Source organism: Tamandua tetradactyla, chromosome 10 (genome assembly GCF_023851605.1).
Source record: "Tamandua tetradactyla isolate mTamTet1 chromosome 10, mTamTet1.pri, whole genome shotgun sequence".
Classification (NCBI taxonomy): domain Eukaryota; kingdom Metazoa; phylum Chordata; class Mammalia; order Pilosa; family Myrmecophagidae; genus Tamandua; species Tamandua tetradactyla.
Window position 1 is genome coordinate 92,748,064 of NC_135336.1, and position 16,884 is coordinate 92,764,947.

The 16,884-nt window shown below is 33.6% G+C and overlaps 2 protein-coding genes and 1 non-coding gene across 6 annotated transcripts in view; 1 reads left to right on the forward strand and 2 right to left on the reverse strand.

Moving 5' to 3' along the window:
* SYNJ1 (synaptojanin 1) overlaps positions 1-16,884 on the forward strand; it is a 116,062-nt gene that overhangs the window by 79,100 nt on the left and 20,078 nt on the right. For all 3 annotated transcript variants that reach the window (XM_077118846.1, XM_077118847.1, XM_077118849.1), the window contains exons 15-22: positions 1,225-1,365; positions 1,669-1,861; positions 2,591-2,749; positions 4,500-4,656; positions 5,282-5,399; positions 5,499-5,714; positions 7,361-7,439; positions 15,176-15,338. In XM_077118846.1, coding sequence (XP_076974961.1) covers positions 1,225-1,365; positions 1,669-1,861; positions 2,591-2,749; positions 4,500-4,656; positions 5,282-5,399; positions 5,499-5,714; positions 7,361-7,439; positions 15,176-15,338 — 1,226 coding nt within the window. The remainder of the gene's footprint in view (positions 1-1,224; positions 1,366-1,668; positions 1,862-2,590; positions 2,750-4,499; positions 4,657-5,281; positions 5,400-5,498; positions 5,715-7,360; positions 7,440-15,175; positions 15,339-16,884) is intronic.
* On the reverse strand, positions 3,887-3,970 carry LOC143649000 (small nucleolar RNA SNORA40). The gene has a single exon (XR_013158882.1). It is a non-coding gene; the product is annotated as a small nucleolar RNA SNORA40 (small nucleolar RNA).
* Positions 9,091-10,568, reverse strand: LOC143648613 (UDP-N-acetylglucosamine transporter-like). 2 transcript variants are annotated; one of them, XM_077118851.1, is made up of 2 exons: positions 9,692-10,556; positions 9,091-9,557 (listed from the first exon to the last, which is right to left on the reverse strand). In XM_077118851.1, the coding sequence occupies exons 1-2, from the start codon at positions 10,445-10,447 to the stop codon at positions 9,501-9,503; spliced, it is 813 nt and encodes a 270-aa protein (XP_076974966.1). In that variant the 5' UTR covers positions 10,448-10,556; the 3' UTR covers positions 9,091-9,500. The 2 variants fall into 2 exon arrangements, with proteins under 2 accessions (XP_076974966.1, XP_076974965.1); XM_077118850.1 differs by having other exon boundaries at positions 9,091-10,568.

A 16,884-nucleotide genomic window follows, 5' to 3' on the forward strand; every position in this document is an offset into this window, starting at 1 on the left:
ATATCACCTTGTTATTCAAGATGTAATGGAAAAGCTGGAGGGAACTGCCTGAAAATGTAGAGCTGTGTTCCAGTAGCCATGTTTCTTGATGATGATTGATTAATGATATAGCTTTCACGATGTGATGATGCAATTGTGAAAACCTTGTGTCTAATGCTCCTTTTATCTACTTGTCAACAGGCGAGTAGAACATATGGAATAAAAATAAATATTAAAGGGAACAAATGTTAAAATAAATTTAGTTTGAAATGCTAGTGATCAATGAAAGGGAGGGGTAAGGGGTATGGTATGTATAATCTTTTTTTTCTGTTTTCGTTTTATTTCTTTTTCTGTTTTCGTTTTATTTCTTTTTCTGAATTGATGCAAATGTTCTAAGAAATGATCATGATGAATATGCAACTACGTGATGATATTGTGAATTACTGATTATATATGTAGAACGGAATGATATGTTAAGAATGTTTTGGTTCGTTTGTGGTTAAGTTTTTTTTTAATTAATAAATAAATAAAAAATTTAAAAAAAAAAGAGATTCAAGAGACATGAAAGTAAATGTAACGTGTGGCCTTGTTTGGACTCCTGCTTTAAGGAAGCCAACTGTAAAAAGCCATTTTTTGATAACAGGTAAAGTTTGAATATGAACAGTACTAGATGATATTAAGGAATGATTAATATTTAAGTGTGCTGAGGACATTGGGATTATATAAAATAATATTGTATTAGAGATGCATGCTGAAGTATTTATGGGTAAGATGACATGTGACTTAGATTTAGATACACCAGGTTTATTTTTTAAAAAGTTTCTATAATGCTATGTTGTTTTAAAACATTAGTTATAATTCAAGGTAATAAGGAAGAAGGGGTAAATATCTGGAAGTACATAGGTATCTGTTCTAGCATATACCTAATGCCGAAGTAAAGTATACGAACTTGAGATTACTCGTAAGGTATGTAGCCATTTAATGAATAAGCACCTGTTTCCCTTGTAAAGTAGAAATAGATGAGATTTTGAAGTCTGGTATTCTTTTTAGGTAAGTTTTGGATTTTCCTTTTTAGAAAAAAAGAAAAACAAAAAAACCTCATAAAAATTTTACTGTTGGTATAGCTTTCCTGACTATCAGTAGTCTCATAAATTCAAGCATATAAAAGCATAATTGACAATTGTCTTATAAAATAGCTATTGTCAATATCTTTTTAAAGATCCTCTTGTTAATATTTTATGGTAGCACAACTAATCAGAAGCTCTGGGCTGTGGAACTTCAGAAGACTATCTCTAGAGACAACAAGTATGTGCTCCTGGCTTCTGAGCAGTTGGTGGGTGTCTGCCTCTTTGTTTTTACCAGACCACAGCATGCCCCCTTTATCAGGTCAGTGAACAGAGCACTCTCCTCAGGCTACTTTCTACCACTGCATAACAAGAAAAATGTCTAGGATGCTCGTTGTTTCAGAGAAGCACTTATTCATAGTGCTTTAAAATATGCTTTTTGTTTTGAAATGTGTTTTTGATTAAAGAGTCACTAATAGTTACCCTGTACTAATGCACCCAAAGCATTGCACTTGAAGTACCATATAATGCATAGTTATATAATATATAGTCTAAATTTCTTGTGGACACACAGAACCATTTAAATTTTGATCAGATCTTTGATTTAGAATTATTTGTGTTAAAGGGATGTTGCAATGGATACTGTGAAGACTGGAATGGGAGGTGCAACTGGAAATAAGGGAGCAGTTGCAATACGAATGCTATTCCACACAACAAGCCTTTGCTTTGTCTGTAGCCACTTTGCTGCAGGGCAATCACAAGTCAAAGAAAGAAATGAAGATTTTGTAGAAATAGCTCGAAAATTGAGTTTTCCTATGGTAAGTAAGCTCTTGCTGCTTGTTCTTAAAGATAAACTTTGAAGCCTCTATTAATTTACTCAGATTCCATATCAGTTGTTTTAATGTGTAAAAGCTGCCAGAAGGCAATATTCCAGAAACAGAATGGCTTTTAAAAAGGGGAATTTATTAAGTTGCAAGTTAAGGCCATGAAAATGTCTAAATTAAGGCATCCAGGGAAAGATACCTTGATTCAAGAAAAGCCAGTGTGTCCAGAACACGCTGTCAGTTGGAAAGGCACATGGCGATCAATGACTGCTAGCTTTCTCTTCTCATTTCATAAGGTTTCCCCTGGGGCATTTTCCTTCTGCCTCTCCAAAGGTCTCTGGCTGTGTGGCCTCACTCAGCATTGGGCTTTTTGCAAAGTGGTTCCTTCATAAAGGGATCCAGTGAGCAATCCCACCTTGAAAGGGTGGAGACAAATCTCCATGGAAACCACTTAATCAAAAGGCACTACCCACAACTGGGTGGTTCATATCTCCATGGAAACAATAAAAAAGATCCCATCCAGCAATATTGAATGAGGATTAAAGAGCATGGTTTTCTGGGGTACACAGCAGTTTCAAACTGATACATTAGTACTTTTGAAAATTGGAGATAGTTACTAGAAACGTAACACTCACCTAAACAGATACTTCACCTGTTATTACTGTTGGGTCAAAGAAACAGGGCAATTGTTTTGAATTTAAAATTTCATTTCACTGCTTCCAGGGAAGGATGCTATTTTCTCATGATTATGTATTTTGGTGTGGTGATTTCAACTATCGAATCGATCTTCCTAATGAAGAAGTTAAAGAACTCATAAGACAGCAAAATTGGGATTCTCTTATAGCAGGAGATCAACTTATCAATCAGAAAAATGCCGGGCAGGTATGTACATATTTAAGAAGATATTTACATTGACAAGAGTGCTACTTTTTATATCTTAAAGGATTTGGGGAGAATGAGAATGCTCTCCTTAATCATAGTGATTTTTATTAATCTCTTGGAGTACCTTTATACTTAATTAACATATATCCATAGTTTAACCAATATAGAATTACTTTTTCATTTAAAATTTTTTTAGAAAGGAAAACCCAAAATAATTCCCAGGAGGAAAAATATGTCTGTATAAAATTTAATTCTTAGTGGTAAGCTATACATTTTTGTTTTATTGTTTCAGTAATAGTGAGCCTAGAATCTTAGTCTTAAGGGCTACTGTTTTTTTTTTAATGAATCAACTTTTATTTATTTTATTTTATTTATATTAAAATTTTAAAATTACAAGTAATACATTACATAGCAAAGTCTTCTTTAAAAATTACAGAAGAATTTTAAGTGAAAATGGGTGTCTTTTCTCCCATCTCTATTCTCCAGAGGCAACTCCTGTAAAAGAACATTTCTTATAAAATCATCTAGAAAAAAAGTTAATGTTCTCCCTAACAAGTGGGTTAATATTACTACTACTAAGATCCATAATTCTCTATTTACAATCCCCAAATCCAAAAAGTTCTGAAAATTGAGTTTATTAATTAATAAATGGATTCTATTAATTTTATTACCTAAAGCTGATTATATTCTTTATCTGTCTTGCTTAGTAAGAATTCATATTTTTTTAATAGAAATATTAAGTGATTATATATGTATTGTCCCAGGCTCCATTAGGGATGTTATGTAATATGTGGTATATATCTCACATATAAAAGGTAATAAATATTACCTTTTAAATATCTGAATAATTCTGTATTCTAAAACTCATCTGACCTGAAGAATTTCAGATAAGGAATAGTAGATCTGTAATAATAGCTAACACCATAAGCTTGGCACTATTTTAAGTGCTTGAACTATTCTTAGCCCATTTAATCCTTAGAATAATCCTGTAAGGATAAATACTGTTGTCTTCCTCATCTCATAACTGAGGCCCAGAGAGGTTGAGTTATTTAGGGCTACTGTTTTTTAAGATTTACTTTGTTTTTTTCTTCTAGTTTCTCGTCTCACCTGCCTTTTTTGTTTCCCTTCTTTTTATCATGTATTCCTCTCTTATCTGTATCAGAACTCTTACTGAACAATGAGTTCTAGGTTGCAAAACAGTATTTATTTTTTGCATCAGCATATGGGTTTTTGCCCACATCATCTGCCTGTTTGAAATTTATTTATTAAAACTTGTGACCATAAAATTTTGAAAGAATTTATTTAAAAAAAACAACTGTTTTTTTTTAAATAGAGGTTATTGGAGGCCATTGATATGGTTAGTCTTAAGGGTTGATTTTAGACACTTTGGGCACCACTTACCTTTTTAGGCCTCAGTTCCTCATTTGAGAATAAAGTATCAGTCTAGATGATTTCCAAAATCTATCACAGCTCTGAATGTCTGCTATAGCTCAGAAATCTGGTGGAATTTCCTTATTTGTGTTTTTGTAGTTTATTTAAATGAAGGACAGACAAGGTGGTATGAAAATGGCCATGTTTTTGCTTATTTTTAAAGTGTGGCTCTATTTAGAAGTGTTCATCAAATACATATGAATTTCAGTGTGAGAATATTCAGCAATAATAGACATTTAATGATTGTCTGCCTGAATGAAAACAGATCTTTTAATTTCTTGCGTGGTGGAATGACTTACTTTGTATATGTTTATTTTAGATTTTTAGAGGATTTTTAGAAGGAAAAATGACTTTTGCTCCTACATATAAGTATGATTTGTTTTCTGATGACTATGACACCAGTGAAAAGTGCCGCACGCCTGCATGGACAGACCGTGTCCTCTGGAGAAGAAGGAAATGGCCTTTTGATAGATCAGGTTGGACAATGGACTTCTTCATTTAAATAAATTAATGTACATTTTATGAGGAAGAAGGGAATGATATAAATGTCAAATAAGAAAAACAATGCTATTTTTTCAACAAAGGTTTTCCAGAATAGAAGACATAAAATTTAAATATAATACAAATTTAAGTATTCTCAGACTGCTTATAACAATTTGACATCATTTTTCAATCTATTTTCTTTACAGTGACATAATTTCATACAGAGCACAGCAAGGAAAATTTTTTGAAGATTTCAATTGCCTGCATATTAAGGTTTTAACTTGAATAACTGAAATGGTTTGCAGATATTTTGAGCTGCCACTTGTCTATTGAATTATTTATGAAACACCGTTTGATCAAAGGCTTTTAAGTAATTTCAGAAGTAAAGCCATAGTCTTAATTTTTATTAAGTAAAACATAAAATGACTTGACCAAAAACCTTTCTATTTTAAAGGTGTGTAGGCTTCTTGCCTATAAACAAGTGTATCTGTTTGCCTATAAACAAGTGTAGTCCAGCCTCAGACAGTTGAAGCTATTGAAAAGGAGAAAGCTCCTTGCTCTACATAACTGATTCTGCTCACATGGCTTCTCTCCTATTTTGTTTTATTCCAACTTCAGCTGAAGATTTGGAGCTTCCAAATACTAGATTTCAAGATGAAAGCAAAGTCCTCTACACCTGGACTCCTGGCACTTTGCTGCATTATGGAAGAGCCGAGCTAAAGACTTCTGACCACAGGTTTAAACAGTCTCAGTATTACTAACGGTTCTTGACGTTTGTTTAAAATATATCCTTCCTTAAACATCCCTAATATGTCTATTTCCTCTATGCCCTAAGGCCTGTCGTTGCCATGATTGATATAGATATATTTGAAGTTGAAGCTGAAGAAAGGCAAAACATTTATAAAGAAGTAATCACAAAACAGGGCCCACCAGATGGTACAGTATTGGTCTCAATCAAAAGTTCTTTACCAGAAAATAATTTTTTCGATGATGCTCTAATTGATGAGCTTCTCCAGCAGTTTGCAAATTTTGGTGAAGTTATACTCATAAGGTGAGTAGAATATTTTTTATCAAAAAGCAGCTCATGATTCATAAAAACTTCTATGTTAGAAATAACCTTGTTTAAAGTTTGAGTATTAATGAGTATTTGTATTTTCAAACCAAAGAATAATCATAATACAGCTATGTTATTCAAAGAAATCAAAGGTTTTGATAATGAATTCTCTGCCTAGAAAGTTTAAAGAATGGAACTTTATATGAACAATTAAAGACAAAAGTATATGCAAGTGTAAATATGATCTCTTAAGATTCCTATATAACATATAACAAAGCCATGTAACAAAATGAAACTGTAATTGCCCTTCTGTTTCTTGAAAGAAATATAGACTAGAATGATTTTTTCTCCCTAAGTTTAAGAAATTTTAGGGTTTAAGTGTGTTTAATTTCCAATCAAAGGAGAAGCAGCATTGCCAAATGAATAATCAGAAATCATCCGTTCCAGTCTTGAATTCCCTTGCTCACTTAACCATCTGCCTTTTGCAAAATAGCCGCTTCTTTCCTTGTTTAAAAGATGTTCTCTTCCAACAGTACAAAAGTTTTGAGAGATTGAATGACGTATGTAAGTTTGAATTTCATAGGGCAGAGATACAATTCGTGGGCTGTTTGCTTGCTTTTTAGGTGTGTTTATAGGTATTCAGTGGGCAAGCATCTATATCAGGTGCTGTGAAAGAGCAGACGAGAAATTGCAGACTCACTTCCTGCTTGTAGTCTAGTTGGAAGGATTGGCATGTATATATGCCTTCCCTCCATTCTAACCAGCACAGTCCACAGAAATTAGAAAGTGTGCTTTCTGCAGAAGCATGCCTGAGAAATTTGGAGTTCTTTCAGAGACTAAATTAGTAAATACAAGAACTTGTATTTAGATTTCTCACAAATCTTTTGATAAAGATCTACCACAATTGCGAATTACTGATTATGTATGTTGTTTCTTTATTTTTTGATTAATAAATAAATTTTAAAAAAAAGATCTATCACAAGGCTTTGAAACAAAACAAAAATTCCCAAAGTATTAAAGTTCTAGAAAGTACATAATGAAAGCTCCAAGTTTAGAGATGACAATAAACTCTGCTAAGTATGAAAACTACCAGGACCATAACGTGAATTGTGTGAGTGGGCAGCAAGGTAGCAAATAAGTGTTATGATGAGCAAATGTGAAATATTGCATTGGGCTACAAATAATCCAGAATGTATTTAAGGGATGAATGATTATAGGGGAAAACATCCTGTATGTCTCTATAATCCAGACTGTTAAGAACTTGGTGTTCAATTGGAGCCAAAAGCTTTCCCCAGAAATGCTTGCTATCATTAAGTAGCAAAACAAGGCATTGCCCTAACTCTTAAAACCATGTGGTATCTCCACACCTGAAATAATTCTCAGCCATCTGATTGTTACACCTTAAGATTCTTTGAGCAGAGTGTTTTATTAACATGGTACTGGAAAGACATTTTAGTTTAATGCTTTCAGGAGAGAGCACCCTCTCCAGGTTACCACAGACCTGACAACCTTCCCTCATTTATATTTTTTATGCATTTTCTTACTATCTTCCTAGCACCTGCAGATGCTTGTTAATTAGTAATTATTGAACTAGTTATGATTCTGGTATTAATTATATTTTCTGTTGTTTGTTTTTCTTAAAGATTTGTAGAAGATAAAATGTGGGTTACATTTTTGGAGGGAAGCTCTGCCTTGAGTGCTCTGAGCCTAAATGGTAAAGAGGTAATGTGACATTTTTTGATCCTAAATCATTAAGTGTCTGGAGATTATATACGAATATAATATAGATGTGCAATAAGATTATCTAAATGTGTTTTCATTTTAGGTGGGCAGTAGACCATTATGGTATGCTTGAGGAAGTATGGGTTAAAATATTTATTATTTAGATTAAGTTTCTGACTAAACCTAAGAGTATTTTGATCCCTCCCCAGAAATATTAACAGTTGTTATGGAGTAAGAAGAAAACATGTTTATCATCTAATTTGATTTCTATTATATTATAGTTTGTTATATAAGAAGTTTTAAAGGTTTAATCACAGATAGATAGTTGGTTCATCTGTCAAATAGAAAAGATTTCTATTAAATGAAGAAAATCCTTTATTTCCTAAAGAACAAGGAGAAAAGGTGCTCTTTATTCCTAAGAGCTTGTTTTGTTGGCTTGGGTCATGGTGCCCAGGCATCTCTTTCAAGCATAAGTAAAAGAATCCCCATAGATAACAAATTTCATTACAGTGTTTTAGAAGTTTTTAATCAGTGGCGTTATCTCTTACTGTGATTTGTAATATCATTGGTAAGTGGAGTTTGCCTGGAACAGTTTTACATCTATGAAGTGCTGTATTTAATTTATCTGAATGTTTCCAGACGAATCCTAAATTTCTAGATATTTGGTTCCTATAAGGATGGACTGAAATCTAGGCCTGGTTTCTCCAACTGTGGACAGCTCTTAAGATTTTCTGTAGGCTTCCTTTTCTGTCCCATTACTTGAATTTGCTTAGAGAAAAAATTTCCATGCTGTGTTACTCTTCTTAATTTCTCCTGAATGCAGTATGAGTAATATGCTCATAGAAAAAGTGAATTAGAAAATACAGAAAAGCATAAAGAAAAAATAAAGACCACTTATAATCCTACCACTGTTAAATAATTTCCCTTAACCTTCATATATACATATGCATATATTTCTACAAATGGGATTATATTTATATATAAACACATTAATACAAAGGAGATACACATATATACATACACATAAAATGTACCAACAAATGGGATCATGTTATAGACACTGCTTACTAGAGACTATAGCTAGACATGTTTCCATGTGAATGTCATTTTTTTTTTTACATTTTAAAACTTTAATGGAAATTAACATATACAAATTTAATTTAATATTAAGAATTTATCTGATTTACAGAAAAAATACAATTAGGAGATTAAGGGCAAAATTCCATTAGTGTAAAGGTCATTGACGCCTATTTAACACAGGAGCAACTGGATTGTTTTCAGCTATTTGAAGCAACAGAAGGTATTAAAACATATATGGAGAAATAGATGTGTATATCTCTCTACATTAAATTTAAATATGAATTTTATTCTCTGGTAAATTGAACCAGAATGTTACTCTATCAATTCTTATGTAGTTTAACAAATAACATTTACAGCCCTTTGTTTAGTAATTCTTTGTACAAATATAAAAATCTTAGATATGTGTAAAAGTTTTTTCAAATCATATATACTTCTATTTCTTCACAACTTTATATGTAATTACAATTTTCAAACCTTAAATATTCTGTGTAATTTGATATATCTGTACAAGAAGATATATCAGATTATATATACTCTGTACAAGAAGAGTAAGATTTAAAAATTTTAATAAGATTAAATAGATCTGATTTGCAAAAATTGATATCTGACATTTGTGTGCTATTGCAAAGAGTGCATAGGACATTTCTGCAGCAATCAAAAAGGTAAAGTATTTTTAAACGCACAGATTTCAAGTTTTCTGAAATTAAAGTCTTCTAATCCCTGGAAATTCTTTCAAGTTTTAATTTCAATTGCAATAGGTATTTATATATATATATATATATATATATACATTTTTTCCTTAAATTTTTATTATTTCAAACCATTTGAATAATATAATCAGATTCAGCATGATATCTTCACATAATCTGTTTGAAGTCCTCTGTGCAGGATTAATGTTGCAATTTCTAGTGCACCATCTTGAAAAACCAGTTTAAGATAGTATACTGCTATGCTTTAGTGGGATTTCCTGTAGGTTTAGGATCATAACCATATAGGAAAGTAGCTGTTATTACAAGGATGGCTCCAAGGAAGAATACACTGGTTGGCACAAAATCTTGTAGCCAAAAATAGGATATCAGTGTTGATAATATTATGGATAAAGAAGTTGCAAATCCTTTTAAAATATTGTCTGCATACTTAATAACAGCAGCTATTACAAGCCCTCCAAATGCCTGAAGAATAACTACTATCCAGGTCAGTCGATTATATCCCTGAAAAAATCCATTCTTTGATACCAATTCTCCGTCATAAATGTATACACCCATTAATCCAAATATACTCCCAAAGAAATCGAGCTGAATGTTTCTTATCCAAACGGACTGTTTGGTTTCTTTTAAAATTTTCTCAAAGTAAACCCCAGCAAAGCCACTTGAAAAACATGCTGTAAGAACTGCCATGAGTCCTACAAATTGAGAGCCAGCTGAAAGTTCCTTAGAATCAAGTTCTTGAGAATCTGAGGGCCACTGAACAAAAGCAACTCCTGTCATCAAGATTACTAGGGAGAGCCACTGGTACACACCTAATTTTTTACTAATCATAGACACAGAAAATAATGCTGTTGTAAGAATTTTCAACTGATACGTGACCTGATAAGTAGCTGCATCTAGATTTGACAGTGTCACATAGAGTAAATTATTCTGAAGCATATATATCCCTGATGGAATAGCAAGTTTAAGCGTTTCCATAGGTTTATTAAGAATTTCATCATGTAGTATTCGGTTCAGTGCTCTTAGACTACATTTGCTATCTTTGTAGACTAGAAAAATGCAGGCCATTATCTTCAAAAGTTCAGCAATAACCACTGCAGTAGAAGATAGATAACGAGGTCCCTCCTCTTTTAAAGTCCTAGAATAACGCATTGTTAGAACCAAACTGGTAGTCTGAAAGACCAGAATTCCCAAGGAAAGATATTTTAGGTTGGTGGACATTGTCTTATCTTCATTTGCCTTTCCAGCAGCTGGGCCGGTTGCACGCACTGGGGGCCGCCGCTCAGCTGCGCCCGGCGCCCCAGGCTGCCGAGCCCACCGGGTGCCCCGCGACCGCTGACCCGCAGCGCCGCCCGCTCCCCAATATGTCATTTTTAATGGATGCATAAAATTTCATTAGGTGGATAAATGTATAAACTTATTTAACCAAACTCCTATATTTGGCATTTAGATTGGTTCCACTATTTAATTATTAAAATGAACAATCCAGGAAACCCCTGGGTATCTATAACTGTGTGCTTGTCCTATTATTCTTTAGGATACATTTCTAAATGTAACTTTGGTATGTCAAAGAATAAAGTCATTTTAAATTTTGGTATTTGTTTCCAAATTGCCCTTTAGAAAGGACATATCAAGAAATGCTATGCATGGGATCACTTACCATCTAACATCTTAATCAGTATCAGATATTAGATATTTTTTATCTTTGACACTCTAAAAGATTAGAAGTAGCATGTCATTTCTGTTTTAAGATTTTGATTGCTAATGATTAAGTATATTTTGTTGATTGCTTATCTGTACAATTTGTATAACAGCTATGTCTTTACCCTATTTTTCCAATGGGATAAACATCTTTTGAAGCTCCCTGTGTGTTATATAGGTTACTTCTGAAGGTATATGCTACAAATATCTTTCTCAGTTTGTCTTGTAGCTTTGTTATATCTTAACTATATGGAAATTATTTATTTTTTATTTAATTCTAGCTATAGTCTCACACTAAAAGCCCTTCCTCATCCCTTGATAATAGAAATATTAAAGATCAACTCTCAATTTGGCGTTCCTTGTAAGCACTTCCTCCCTTCTGAGTATTTCTTTTGTCTTCCCCCTGTAATTCAGGGGTTTTTTTTGTGATTTTTTTTTATTATGAAATATAACATATATACAAAAAAGCAATAAATTTCTAAGTACATTTTAGCAAGTAGTTATAGAACAGATTTTAAAGTTTGGTGTGGGCTACAGTTCAACGATTATTTATTTTTTCTTCTAACTGCTCCAAGATGCTGGAGACAACAGAAATGTCAATATAATAATTTAGTTTTCCATGTTTCTTTCCCCCACTTCTTTTCAGCAATATCCCTCCGCCCTTTAGTCTAGTCATCTGTGTTACCCGCTTAGACTAGTAACCATCATTAACTACCCTAAAAGATTTTCAAAACTCTTATATATTATGTTTGTGGAAAGTTTAGTCTTTTTATCCTTTGAAGGTTAGATGCTTCCAAACTCATAGCCTTCTGCCTTTGTTAGGGCCATTATTTCAGTTCTACATCTCCCAGGCTGCATATACCTCAGTGAGCGTTCTTCCATTTCAGAAAAGAAACGTGAAAAAATATATAGCTTCAGCAGAGCAAACCTGAAGAATGACCTTCTTGATCACTTTTTTTTTCCTGTCATCAAAAATTTCTTCCTTTTCATTTGACTCTGATCTCTACCAAGTGAATATTCCTAAGGGATTGCATCTTTTTTAAAAATTATTTTTATTGACAAGTCTTCATACACATACAGCCCATACATGGTCTACAATCAATAGTTCATAATATAATCACATAGTAGTGTTTTCATCACCGCAATCATTTTTTTTCAACTTTTTTTTTGTATAACATATATACAAAGCAAAGAAATAAAAAAGCAATAAAGTGGTTACAGGACAGATCCCAGAGTTTGTCATGGGCTACCATATGATCCTCTCAGATTTTTCCTTCTAGCTGCTCTAAAATATAGGAGGCTAGAGGGCTTAAACAGTTTTTTATCATCACAATCGACTTTTTTTCCTTCTTTTTTTGTGAAAAATAACATATATACAAAACTATAAATTTCAAAGCACAGCACCACAATTAGTTGTAGAACATATTTCAGACTTTGACATGGGTTACAATTTCACAATTTTAGGTTTTTACTTCTAGCTGTTCTAGAATATGGATACTAAAAGAGATATCAATTTGATGATTCAGCATTCATATTCATTTGTTAAGTCCTGTCTTCTATGTATAATTCCACCATCACCTTTGACTTTTCCATCCCTCTCTTTAGGGGTGTTTGGGCTATGGCAATTCTAAATTTTTGATATTGTAAGGGTCTGTCACTAATATAGTGTAGGGAAATGGAACTATCTGATCTTCTGGAGAGTTTGGGCTGGGTTTCAGGACTTATCTGGACCAGTGACCTATCTGGAGGTTGTAGGTTTCTGGAAAGTTACTCTAGTGCCTGGAACCCTTGCACCACGATCATTTTTAGAACATTTGCATCGCTCCAGAGAAAGAAGCACAAAGGAAAAACACTAATATCACATACCTCTTACCCCTCCCTCTCACTGGCCTGTGTATTTCAATCTACCCAATTTTGTTTACCCCTTATCTACCTTATTATTTATTTTTTTATCCATATTTTTTTTACTCATCTGTTCATACCCTGGATAAAAGAAGCATCCGACACAAGGTTTTCTTTATATTTTGGGTAGCACATTACCTAATTTAACTTGTATGGTCACATTGTAAAAGTCATATCGTTATACAATCATCTTCAAGAATCAAGGCTAGTGGAATATAGCTCATCAGTTTCATGTGCTGCCCTCCAGCCACTCCAATATACCATAAATTGAAAAGGGATATCAGTTTAATGCATAAGAATAATTTCCAGGAAAACCTCTTGACTCTGAAATCTCTCAGCCACTGAAACTTTATTTTGTCTCGTTTCTCTGTTCCGCCTTTTGGTCAAGAAGGCTTTTCTCCATCTCAGCCCATGATGCTGGGTTCTGGCCTATCCCGGGAGTTTTGTCTCATATGCTACCTAGAACGTGACCCCTGAGAGTCATGTTCCATGTAGAAGGATAGGGCAGTGAGTTCACTTGTCAAGTTGGCTTAGAGAAAGAGGCCACATATGAGCAACAAAAGAGGTTCTCTAGGAGTGACTCTTAGGCCTAATTTTAAGTAGGCTTAGCCTATCCTTTACAGAAATAAGTTTAATAGGGGCGAACCCCAAGATCAAGGACTCAACCTGTTGATTTGGTTGCTCCCAGGGCTTGCAAGAATATCAGAAGTTTTCCAAATGGGAAAGTTGAATATTACCTCCTTTCTCCCCATTACTCCAAGGGGACTCTGCAAATACTTCTTTATTCACTGCCCAGTTACTCGGGATGTATTAGGGCATCATACTAACCTGTACAAACTATAACAAGATCTCATGCCCTATTCGAGATTCCATGAACTTATGGTGTTCAACTAAACTGACCATGCAAGTTAAATTAGGTAATGTGCTACCCAAAATATAAATTTTGCACCAACTAAACATCTCTCCCTCTAGTCTCACACAGAAGTTGAAGTTTTAAAATACGGTTATCATCCTTTATCCTATATTCTCATCTACTCCAGTCTTATCCAAATCTGCTTCATTCATATCTCTAGTCGAAGTCTAAAGGAATTGCGTCTTAAATGGCCATTAGAGTGCTAGAGGCTTAAGAAGGTTTATTGGTATTCTTTGGTGAATATGTCAAGAATGTTACTGACTTTAAAAGTAATAAATGACTTCTAAAGTCTGTTATTAAGTTCTGAAATTGAATTGATTTTAATACTCTGATTTGCAAGTAAAGGATTATTCTTAAGATTCTGACTTCAAATCTTAATGAGTATGCTAAATTACTGTGAAACATGGCCATGCCATTCAGGCCAGCAACTTTCAGCCTCTTCATCCTTATGCCCTCAAGGAATTCTTACATCACAAATACCCAAGCCAAGGAAGAGCTGTACTCAGATGTCAGCTGTCTTCAGCTCATTTGGCAATAGCAGACTAGCTCCCAGCTCATGAGGAAGTAGCAGAAAAACTTCACATGTTGTGTATACTTAAGAAACTCTTCAAATCAAAGGAAGTTAAAGCCATGTGAGAGAGAGCTTACATTTAGAAAGCAAGTTTGCTGTGTGTTTGTATGGCCTTTATATGAGCAGGTCTTGCTAGCGCACAGTTTATGCTTGTCTGAGGAGTTTGTTTTTTTAATGTATTGTCAGGGCATGCTGTAACTTGATTAAAATGTGTTGAAGATTACAGTTTCATCTAAAAGTTATTCATTTATAGGAAAGGCATAGTGGCAATTTTACAGGCACCACTCATTCTGTTTTCAGAAGGATTAACATGATTGACTTTTGTTGAAGATATAATGTGCTCTTAGGTTTTCTTAATATTCTTCTGATATTTGCGATACTGAAACTACTTTAACAGCACAGCATCTTTCAGAACAATTATGTCAAATTAGGAAGGCCCAAATGATCAGGAAATATCTTTTAAAGATTTTCTGTGGTCTCATCTGTAGTTATATCATGTAGGAACAGCTATTTAATCTGAGAATCAAAATTAAAAGAAGTGTAAAATTAGGTAGCACACTTGTCAATAAATTTCTGTCTGGCCAGGAAAAGACGCTGGCTGTAGCGAAGGAAACTTGAATCTGTGTGCAGTCTAGAAAAGCAGACCTTTATTTAGTAGTAACACACAGGCTTTAAAAGGGAGAACTGGGAACAAAGTTTAAGCTAGCTAAAAATGTAGTATGTTTGAAAGAATTATGTTGAATTGAGTCTAGCTAAATTAACTGTCTGTGCCATTTCGTAGTAAAAGACAGCTGCTTTATTCCAAAATAGTTCGTTTTCATGTCAATAAATTTTTATTTTATCTCTTCTTTTACTTACCTAGTTATTGGGTCGGTCTATAACCATTACTTTAAAAAGTCCAGACTGGATCAAAACTTTGGAAGAAGAAATGAGTTTAGAGAAAATTAGTGTTCCATTGCCGTCCTCAACAAGCTCTACCCTGCTTGGTGAAGATGCAGAGGTCACAGCAGATTTTGACATGGAAGGTTTGTTTGTTGGACACATTTACTTATGTAATCCTAGATAAGTTTCCTTCCCATTAGTAAAGTCTTAGCATCCAAGTTTATCTTCCTTCTTCTTAGAACACACTTAACTTAATTTTCAGTTTTCTTTGTATTGTGTTTATTTTGCTTCTACCTAGACTTTAAATGTATATTCCATTCTGCCACTCATATAGTAAGACATTTATAAATGTTATTTTGTATTCTTGTGTAAGAAGCACAAATTGATATTGTTAATGTAGGTTTGATCCTTCTATGCACAGTTAGGTAAAGTAACTAAAAGGTCAGAGTGGGTTTTCTAATAGCAAAAATGAATTCAACTCAATAAAAATATTTTTAAAAAATGAATTCAAAATAATAACTAAAAAAGAGGATATGTTTCAAAGTAATTTAAGAGGATTCAAAGTGTTTAGAAACACATACATTAGAAACTAGACCCACCCATAATAAATGTAACCATTTCAAGTTTAGTTTGGGGACAGGTTCATTTTCCTTAAACATAGTTAAGAAATGCACTTGCTTTCTGATATTACTTACTATATTATTCCAGCGTATTTTTCATTGAAGTACATATCTTAGTTTATAAAAGGACAATATGTCATATTGTGATACCCTGTATGTCTAATTATTGCATGTAAGAATTGCTCATTTTAGAAGATTATCTCATTTTCACAGTTCTCTATTTAATCATTTACTTGGTTCATACATACAGATATAATACCTTTTAAGTGCCAGGTTCATGCTAGGTACTGGAAATCCAACAGATATAGTCATTATCTTCCCAGAACTCACAATTTAGTGGGTGCAGCACATAAGTAAGTAGGCAATTATAATAAAGCAACTGAATATGATGATAAAAGATGCTGTGGGAGCTCATCAGAGAGTGACCTTATCTGGATTTGGAGAGTTTGTAGAGTTTTCTAGAGAAATTAGAATTTAAGTTTAAAATCTGAAAGATAAGTAAGAATGGGATAAAAAAGGGTAGAGAGATCAGGTGAGGGAAGAAGGAAATGTACACAGTCCTAAGTGGGAAAAAAAAAGAGCTAGAGTAGATTGTATAGGTATAGCGTATGTGCAGGGGGTAAATTAAGAAAGAACACAGGACGAGGAGCACATGTGGGATGGAAGATGGATTTGGTTTTGAACACATTGGATTTGAGGTGTCAGTGGAATCAGTAGTGTCCAGGTGGTGGCTATTGCTCTGTGAGCCTGGTGCTCAGGAATGAGCTCTGGAGTCACCAGGTAGCTCGAATGTCAGTTAAAGCCACAAGCAATTATTTGTTTGACCAGTAGGATTATGTAGAGAAGGGAAAGAATTAGTCCTAGGATTGAATACTGAGGGACATTAACTTTAAAGATAAGCAGAAGAAGGCTTCCCATAAAAGGAAAGTATATTTCTAGTCGTTTCTTCTCAGTTTCCTGGAATATATTCCAGGAGAACACAGTGGCATAAAAATCAAAGAAAAAGAAGATAACCTGGAAGGAGTAGTCAGTGGGATTCCATTACCACAGAGACCAGGAAGAATCAGGA